The sequence below is a fragment of the Alosa alosa genome, chromosome 13 (genome assembly GCF_017589495.1).
Source record: "Alosa alosa isolate M-15738 ecotype Scorff River chromosome 13, AALO_Geno_1.1, whole genome shotgun sequence".
Classification (NCBI taxonomy): domain Eukaryota; kingdom Metazoa; phylum Chordata; class Actinopteri; order Clupeiformes; family Clupeidae; genus Alosa; species Alosa alosa.
In genome coordinates this window covers 7,559,266-7,569,265 of record NC_063201.1, presented here as the reverse complement: position 1 = coordinate 7,569,265, position 10,000 = coordinate 7,559,266, and the positions used below count along the sequence as shown (strand labels likewise).

At 50.1% G+C, this 10,000-nt stretch overlaps 1 protein-coding gene across 1 annotated transcript in view; it reads right to left on the bottom strand.

Moving 5' to 3' along the window:
* The window catches only part of bcam (basal cell adhesion molecule (Lutheran blood group)), a 56,565-nt gene that overhangs the window by 14,960 nt on the left and 31,605 nt on the right, over positions 1-10,000 (bottom strand). The window contains 2 exon segments of the mRNA XM_048261141.1: positions 1,275-1,488; positions 2,428-2,552. Coding sequence (XP_048117098.1) covers positions 1,275-1,488; positions 2,428-2,552 — 339 coding nt within the window.

Below are 10,000 nucleotides of genomic sequence, written 5' to 3'. Positions count from 1 at the left end.
GCAGAGGGGCTCTCGGCCTCTTCTCGCTCCTCCAGGGCTGAAGCCAAGCAAGCCCTGACCCTCTCTCTCTCTTCCTCTCTCTTCTCTCTCTCTCTCTCTCTCTCTCTCTCTCTCCCTCTTATATAACGTTATAACATGATATATACATTGTTGTTTCTTCATTTGTGTAAACAAACTAATGCAAGCACACACAGTGATAAGCACACACAGTGATAATTTGAAATTTTCTCTCTCTCTCTCTCTATATATATATATATATATATATGTATCTTTCTTTCTCCTACTGTCAATCACACAATGTGAATGAGCCAGGGGAATTTCCAAGCGGAAATACTTACTGTACACAGTCCCCATTCCATAACCAAGGACATGTTTTCTTACTGATAAAGTCTTCTCTCCACGCTTGCATCTCCCCCTCTCCGCCCCACTGAACATTTATATCTCCACACAGATCTGAGGACGGAGAAAGTTCGGCAGCCAAGGGCGAGTTGTCCTCGCTCGGCGGGGTCAACTATAATTAACACGGTGATAAATCACAGCCAGGGCCCTGGACGCCTCCTTCGGCCATTAGACCTGACATCGATTAAACATGACAGGTGCAATCCCACTATTAATCAATTGTGTCAAATGCAATCTAGCCACTCCTAATTGACCCCCACAGGCAACTTTTTTGATAAATATAGCTGGAGGGTGAAAAATAGGATTAAAACAAGCACCCCTCCCCCACCCTTTTGGATCCTCTGTCTATAGGTCCCTGTTCCTGGTGGGGTCGGGTGGAATCACACGGGCAGAGACCACCATGTGTGCAAGAGCTTAGGGGCTCATTAAAGGTGCTCTGAGAGAATTTCTGATGATCATCTGATATGTCTAATCCGTGCTCGGTGGTGGGGATAAGGTCACCAACCGGCTGGCAGTTGCTGACTGAGGGACACCTTAGGTCACAGACTCACTATGCTACATATAGGGGGTATGTTATGTTACATATAGGGGGTATGTTACTTCAATCAAGTTTAGATCTCCAGTGTCCAGTATAAGTATAAGGCTTGTGCTGGTGCTGCATAGGACAAGGGTGAATGTAAACACAGGCCGCGTGTTTGCTAACATTAGCCTTCATGGTAACTATTTTTTATGTCTTAGTGATGTGATGTGTTAGGTGATGTGTTAGTTAGACATGCTGAGCTGTGTGGACTGGACTGTTGCACTGGGTGCTGTATCTGGTATGTGTGTGTGTGTGTGTGTGTGTGTGTGTGTGTGTGCGCGTGTGTGTGACTCACAAAAGACTTGGAGTTCGGTGCGGGCCTCAGCGACGCCGATCACTCCGCCGTTGACCTGGCAGATGAAGGCCCGCTCGTCACTCACGGCGACGGCAGCGATGTTCAGTGAGTTGTCCACACCCATGGTGACCCGGTTTGTGTATGGAGTGCCATCGTCCACCTTCGAATCTGCGCCGGAGCGGAAGACGAGACGGGTCCTCACACCCGCATTCTCCTACAACGAAGGAGGAACAGGAGCCGAGATAGAGACAAGGTTCTGATTTCAACACGTTTCAGAATACTACAGAGCACAGTACACTACGGAGCACAGTACACTACGGAGCACAGAACACTACGGAGCACAGTACACTACGGAGCACAGTACACTACGGAGCACAGAACACTACGGAGCACAGAACACTATGGAGCACAGAACACAGAGAGCACAGAACACTACGGAGCACAGAACACAGAGAGCACAGAACACAGAGAGCACAGAACACTACGGAGCACAGAACACAGAGAGCACAGAACACTACAGAGCACAGAACACAGAGAGCACAGAACACAGAGAGCACAGAACACAGAGCAGAGAGCATGAGGATGCGATAGAGGGAGAGAGGGAGAGGGAGAGAGGGAGTGAGGGAGAGAGGGACTGAGGGATAGGGATAGAGGGAGAGGAGAGAGGGAGAGAGGGACTGAGGGAGAGGGAGAGAGGGACTGAGGGATAGAGGGAGAGAGAGAGAGAGAGGGGAGTGAGGGAGTGAGGGATAGAGGAGAGAGGAAATTGTCTCCAAAAGACAAATAAACAAAAATGCTTCTGAGGGAAGACAGGACATACAATGTATACAGTACTCAACACACACACACGCGCACACACACGCACACACGTACATGCACACGCTCACACACAGAAATACACACACACACACACAGGCACACACACACACACAGGCACACACACAAACACACACACACACACACACACACACACACACAGGTCCCCTCTGCTGTTTCGGCAGAGACATGTAAACAAATTACACATACAGACACAAACTCTTACACTCACACACACAAATAAGCAAACACCACGATTTGGCACTTACAATGAAACACACACAAACTCTTACACTCACACACACAAATAAACAAACACCACAAACTGGGCACTTACAATGAGCCACTCCACCACCATCATCTTGGACTTCTCCGAGGTCTCATAGGTGCAAGGAAGCTTGACTGGGTCCCCCTGGATCACCTCCACTTTAGGGGTGACCGTCACCTTCACTGCCCAGCACACTGAGGACACGGACAGAAAGAAAGATGGAGAGATGGAGAGGGAGAGAGAGGGAAGGGGGGAAGAGAGAAGGAGAAGAGAGGAGGAATGGTCAAATTTTCTTCCAGGGCCAAGAACGAAAAAACATTAAAACTGCGCGTACAACACAACATTTAGGAGGCATTCAGACAAATCAAGCGCAAACCCAATTTAGTGAGGCCGATAATGGACAATGCCGCACTCATCAAGTGGGCCTCAGGCTGCAGCGGGAGGTCACTTTATCCAAATAATACACACTTATCCAATCAGGGAGCAGTCCATTTGCCCCACGGGGCAGCTGATTGTCCAGCAGAGAGAGAGAGGGAGCGGCTGATGGCTGATTGGTGCTCGGAGCGGGCAGGAGCGGGCAGCTGCTCCTAGAGCAGGTGTGGAAGGAACGAGCTGCTGCCGCTCGCCACGCACAGCAGGCGCTAGTGATCCCACGATCAGATAGGAGAGAGGGGAGCAGTGTAGGAATCCCTATCTCTATACACACACAGACACAGACACAGACACAGACACAGACACAGACACAGACACAGACACACTCACACTCACACTCACACTCACACACACACTTTCTTATAAGGGGGTTACTTCTGGTCCTCTTGCTACAAAATTTAGTCACCCATGAAGCTTGTGTGTGTGTATGTGTGTGTGTGTGTGTGTGTGTGTGTGTGTGTGTGTGTGTGTGTGTGTGTGTGTGTGTGTAAAGGCGGGCAGGTAGACACGGACACATCTGTATGTTTTTTGAGCATTACAGTGCATGAGGCCTGTTTGCCTCGAGGGCTTCCTGTTGTTATGGAATGGAGATATGGTGTGTAGTGGCAGCCAAGCAGGTCTTTATCTGCCCCCCTACACGCCTTCTTCCTGAGATCCCAGAGGCAGATAATCCAGACTCCCACAAAGATCCCACACACACACACACACACACACACACACACACACACACACACACACACACACAGATATATACTTAGAGAGAGAGAGATCACACGTAAAGTTGAAAAACACTAGCCTATGACTTTTTAACATACACACACACACACACACACACACACACACACACACACACACACACACACACACACACGCTCACAGAAACACACCTAGAAGCTCAAACAAACACACGCATCCTGCCCCCTGTTATGGGAGGAAGCTGAGGACGCCCCTCGTGCAGGGTTGCGCTCCACTGCTCCGCCTCTGACTCCGAGACACGGGGACAAGGCTCAGGGCCTGGGGCAGCCGCAGGCCCTGTTTACATTCGCTTTTAGAGTGCGCCTTGGGTGATCCGATCATAAGTGGTCAGCTGAGACACCCCGCTGTTCACACACGCATCCAAGGTGTACGGCCAGTAACGTTGCAGACCGCTTGTCATAGTCATTAGAATTTCCCTGGTCTGGGTCGCATCAGAACGCCTTAGTGTTTACACTGCAGAGGATATGTGGTCTGATGCGTCTCAGACAACCTCCGCAAATGGTCTGAGTGATCGGATCACAATGCGTCCCAATGCCTGATTGTTTACACTGTTTGTACTTTAAAAACACATGCTGACACATGCTGTCTCAAAAGCAGCGAGAGCACCGATCTCCTCCACTCCGATCCCCTATTCACCCGAGCACATTACCGGCCTGAGAACTCTCCCAAAATCAATGACAGCAGGCCATCAAAAGCCTCCGGAGAGCGGCTCGAGGCGTACAGGGGAGCACTAAACACCTAGGGGCGAAGCGGCCACTCAGCGGTGTGCCAGGACAAAGATACCCACCAGTGCATGTGTGACTTGCGTCCAAATTAGATTCAGTCGTCCTCCAAGTATGTGTGTGTGTGTGTGTGTGTGTGTGTGTGTGTGTGTGTGTGTGTGTGTTTACGAAACAGCAGCTGAAAATAGCCCTGTTCAATATGGCTGACCTCACTGGTCACTGCTGCTGTCTCTGTGCCAGCTTGGGAAATGGACACCCACAAGCCCCTGTGTCATCAAGAGGAGGGATGAGAGACTGTATATGGAGGAAGAGAGAGAGAGAGAGAAAGAGGGATAGATCAAATGAGAGAGAGAGAGAGAGAGTGTGAAAAGAGGCAGAGAGAGAGGGGCATGTGAGTTGTGAGCATGCTCAGATGAGAGGGGGCATTACAGTGAGTGTGGGTCTGGGGGGAATACGGAGACAGAGTGGACAAGCGATAGCACAAGCGACAGGAAGAGGGGCTATAGATAGCTGAGCTGCGTCTCTAATTATGACATGACAGTGAATATTCGCATGCACGCACGCACGCACGCACACACGCACACACACACACACACACACACACACACACACACACACACACACACACACACACACAGCAGGGTTCTACTACCAAAACCTGAGAGAGACATTACTAGAGGTGCAGACTACACTGGCTCCCCCTTGTATTGTAATTCTGTTCAAGTCTGTGGGAGACACTTGTTGGGGAAGTGTGTAGGGACACAGAGGAGGGAGGCTTAGGGAGTGCGCCATCTCCCTCCGCTTGCTTTTCATAATTAGTCTGACAGGGTAGAGAATGGGCCCATTCTCAACCTCCTCCCTCTCTCTCCCTCTCTCTCTCTCCCTCCCTCCCTCTCTCTCTCTCTCCGTGGGTTCCCCTGAGCGCTTAAACACTCCGACGGGGTCCCCCTAGCACTCCCCTGTGAGGACCCATTGGCAAACAGAGCCGAACAGAGACCCTGCGGGAAGGTTTGTGTGTGTGTGTGTGTGTGTGTGTGTGTGTGTGTGTGTGTGTGTATGTTGGGTGTACACAATGTCAGCTGGTCTCTACATGTGTGAGAGAACTGAGCTGGTGTTTGTGTGTGTATGAGTGCACATGGGGGAGATTATGTGTGTGTGTGTGTGTAAGACACCTTGTGTGTATGTGTTCACCCAGTTTTGTGACGTGTGAAATTCCACCAGGAACCACATTTAGACCCATCATGACCCCTGCAACTTCGCACAAGGTCAAAGGTCAATCAAGTGTTGACATTCTCAGATGGGATATCTCTCCTCCCACTCTTCCTTTTCCTCTCTTGCACTTTGTCTTTCTCTTTCACTTTCTCTGTCTCTCTCCATACCTCCCTCCCTCCCTAGTTCCTCCTCTATCCCCCTCTCCCACATCTGTCTCGTTCATCCTGCTATCTGTGCGGCTGGGACGTTGCCAACACCTAAGTGCCCCACTGTCCTGTGAGTAGCACAAGAGCGGGCCGAGTGGGCTTCTGGCAACAGTGACCGGCTACTCGATGACAAGGACAGCTTGAGGGAAGGAGTGTATGTGGCCACAGCGTCACGCCATGCCAAAACAAACACCACGCCGGACAAACCAAACAATCGAGCCGAAACAAAACAGCCATTTATCTCCCGTGGTGGTGTATTCTGCAGGCTACGGAGAAGGGGAGGCTTATAATGTAACGAGACGTTTCCCAGAGTAGCCATTGGGAACAGTGGCAGGGTTGTAATGGGGGCCCGTGAGAAATAGACATGGACTACTTTGGAGAGGGTCTTTTGTTTGATGGTATCTCATGAAGGTTAGTGTGTGTGTGTGTGTGTGTGTGTGTGTGTGTGTGTGTTGTCGTATCAGATTTTCAGACTCGGGACATAAATTAAGTCCAAATATCTTGTCTACAAGGTAACAAAAATACACCATTATAAGTGCTGAAGTCAAAAACGTATCCCAAAAAGAAAGCGCAAAAGTCCGGCAGAGTTCTGTGCAAAATTCCTTTATGACTACATAGCGCAAAGCCTGAGTCGATCGCACTCCCGAACAATTGTTGAACACCAACATTTATACCCCTCTTTAGATGCTGACACAACATTTGGCAGCTTCGAACCCACAGGTGGCATTATGAAAGGATTGTTGTTCGGTCTTATCTTTGCAAGTCAGCACTAATTGCTGCCAAGGGTACAAACTTTTCACCATAATACAAGTTACAACAGAGGTTTACACAAAGTTCAGGGGTTTATACAGAAATCACAGGTCACACATCATTAAAAGTAAATTAGTTAGTTAGGAATAACTTCAGTGTAGATAGATAGATAGATAGATAGATAGATACTTTATTTATCCCCAGGGGAAATTCAAGAAATTATTACTGAAGTGTATTACTTGATTATGGTTGAGGTTATATAAATACATGCCTTACAGTTTCAAACTCGTTCTCTCATCATGATGTCTACAAACCATAGTGCTAATTTTATACCACAGTGTGTGTGTGTGTGTGTGTATGTGTGTCTATGGTGCACAAGTAGCTTGGTCTCCCCCATGCATCACCCCCCTCTACACAGACACACACACAGACACACACATACACACACACACACCAACCTGGGACCATCCTCTCTTTCACCACCTATCCTTTCAACCCTCTCCATCTCTCCATCTCTCCATCTCTGCTCCCTCTCTCCCTCTACCTGTCACCCCTAATAACCACCGCCCCCGTCTGATCAATGGGACCCACCCCACCCTTCCATCTCACCCACCCCACCCCTTGCTTTTACCCCAGCAGCAGCTGGGGAGATGGAGAGGAGCAATTAATGGGGTAATTAGTGACTCCCCCATCCAATCCCAATCCCAGCATGGGTGGGACGCACTGCAGTGTGTTTTCTTGGGTGGGTGGATGGTGGATGTGGTGGTGGGGTGGGAGTGTGGGTGTATGGCGTGTGTCTGTGTGTGTTTGTGTGAGTGGATGGTTAAGTGGTGGGGGGGGTAATAGGACTTCCAGAAAGGGAGGGAGAGAGGGGGCAGAGGGAGAGAGAGGGGGCAGAGGGAGAGAGAGGGAGAGTGTAAGTAAAAGAGGAGAAAGGTGGTGGAGGTGGTGGTGGAGGTGGGGGGAGAGGTGGTGGTGGTGGTGGTGGTGGGGGGTGGAGGTGGTGGTGGGGGGGGAGGTGGAGGTGGTGGTGGTGGTGGTGGTGGTGGTGGGGGGGGGGGGAGGTGGTGGTGGTGGTGGTGGTGGTGGTGGTGGGGGGGAGGTGGAGGTGGTGGGTGGTGGTGGTGGTGGGGGGAGAGGTGGGAGGTGGTGGTGGTGGTGGTGGTGGGGGGGGAGAGGTGGAGGTGGTGGTGGTGGTGGTGGTGGTGGTGGTGGTGGTGGGGGGAGAGGTGGAGGTGGTGGTGGTGGTGGTGGTGGGGGGAGAGGTGTGAGAAAATGACAGATGGGAAGTTGACACACTGACAGCCACACGCACACACACACAGAGACTTTGAGTGTTCATAAAGTATTTATGAAGCTGTCCTGCTGGGCTCCAGGTTAGCGCTCACATGGGTGGTTTTGGTGTTGTGATGTCTGTCGGTGTCGGGACAGGAGCCTGCCGCTCTGATTGACAGGAGAGACGAAGCGCAGAGGCAGGGAGGGGTCAGAGGAGGGGTCAGAGCCTCCTTTAGTACAGTAGCCCACAGGAGAACAGAGGGCCTGTACCGTCCAGCCAGGGATAACACAGTACTGTTACCCTTCAGTGGGGTGTTTGTGTGTGTGTGTGTGAGAAAGAGAGAGAGAGAGAGTGATGACCATTACCTCATCTCTAATACCAACCCCCAGACACACCAAAATAAACACACACACACACACACACACACACACAGACAGACACACACACACGTGGTATGACACTCACACACACAGCAGGAGCACAGAGCCTCATTATGAGTCCAACCAGCTGCTGTCTCTCTTCATCAGTCTTCCTTTCTTTCCGTCTCTCTCTCTCTCTCTCTTTTCTCTCTTTTTCTTCTCTCTCTCCGTCTGCCCCTCCCCCCATCTCTCAATCACCCCCCTCCACTGAGTTATCCATTCACCGCTATCCCAGCAGCACCTTTCTCTCTCTCTCTCTCTCTCTCTCTCTCTCTCTCTGTGCCCCTGTTTAATATCATCCCCCTTTCTCATCTCCCTCTCTGTAACTCCCTTTTCTTTTTTGCTTTTCATAAGTGCTGTGGCTGATAGGAGCAGAGGAGTGCTAGAGTGTGTGTGTGTGTGTGTGTGTGTGTGTGTGGGTGTGTGTGTGTGTGTGTGTGTGTGTGTGTGTGTGTGGTGTGTGTGTGTGTGTGTGTGTGTGTGTGTGTGTGTGTGTGTGTGGGTGTGGGTGTGGGTGTGGGGTGTGAGTGTGTGTATGTGTGTCTGTTTGGATGTATGTGTGTGGGTGTTTGCATGAGGAATATATTCATAGTGTGTTGGATAGTTCTAAACAACATATGAGTGTGTGTGCATCAGAAGGCTGCAAAAAGCAATAGTGTGTGTGTGCTTGTCTATGCCCTTTGCCGTGTGTGTGTGTGTGTGTGTGTGAGTGTGTGTCTCTCTGTCTGCACCCAGCATGCATACACATGTCTGTGTGTCTGCACGTCCACTGTGTGTGTGTGTGTGTGTGTGTGATGATGGATGGCGCAGGGGCCGAGTGGACGGAGGCGATGATGCCCCAGAGCCGTTGGCAGACACTCCGCAGACGACCAGGGGGGAGAGGGGAGAGGGCTGCCGCTCTTGCCCACCTCTGCTCTCCACTCACTGGGGTCAGCAGCAGATAACAGCCCCTGCAGGCCTCCGCTTCCACCAGTCTCTGCTCATGCAGGGCGACTTGAGTGCATGCCGGCCCTCCGACTGTGCAGCATTATGGATGCATATGTGTGTGGTGTGTGTGTGTGTGTGTATGTATATATATATATATACAGCTCTGGAAAAAAATAAGAGACCACTGCACATTTTTCTGATGTGATCCTACGGTTGCTGAGAGACATTCGATGAGTTGATGGTCATATTCAAAATTATGTATGCAAATTTTAATATGACCATCAACTCTTTCGAATGTCACTCAGCAACCATAGGATGACATCAGAAAAATGGGCAGTGGTCTCTATTCCAGAGCTGTATACATATTTAGTTTGTAGTTATAGCCAAAAGACTTATTGCTGCAACTGGAGCCAAATCATAATACTCTTATTTCATAAGCGAAATATAAAACATATAATGCTCTTATTACTCATTGCTGCAAGAGGAGATCTTTTATCTTTAATCATTTTTATTTATTTATGTATTTATTTCTCTGCCTGCCTCTGTGTGTGTTGTGATGTGTGTGTGATGTGTGTGTGATGTGATGGCCAATGAGGTAATGTAGCCTTGGCTCTGGGCAGTGGGATGTCTGAGAAGGTCGGTGTGTCTGCGCTGCTGACGGTCACTTGGCCTCCAGCGCAAACAGGATTAGCGCTGTCGGTTTTTTATCTCTCTCCCTCCCTCGCTCTCCCTCTCTCACTTTCTCTTCCCCACATGTCTTCTCTCTCTCTCTCTCTGTCTCTCTCCCTCTCTCTTTCTCTCCCCCACATGTCCTCTCTCTCTCTCTCTCTCTCTCTCTCTGTCTCTCTCCCTCTCTCTCTCTCTCTCTCTCTCTCTCTCTCTCTCTCCCATCGTATCTTTTGTTTCGTTGGCAAAACAAACGCAGCCTTGTGGAAACATCGT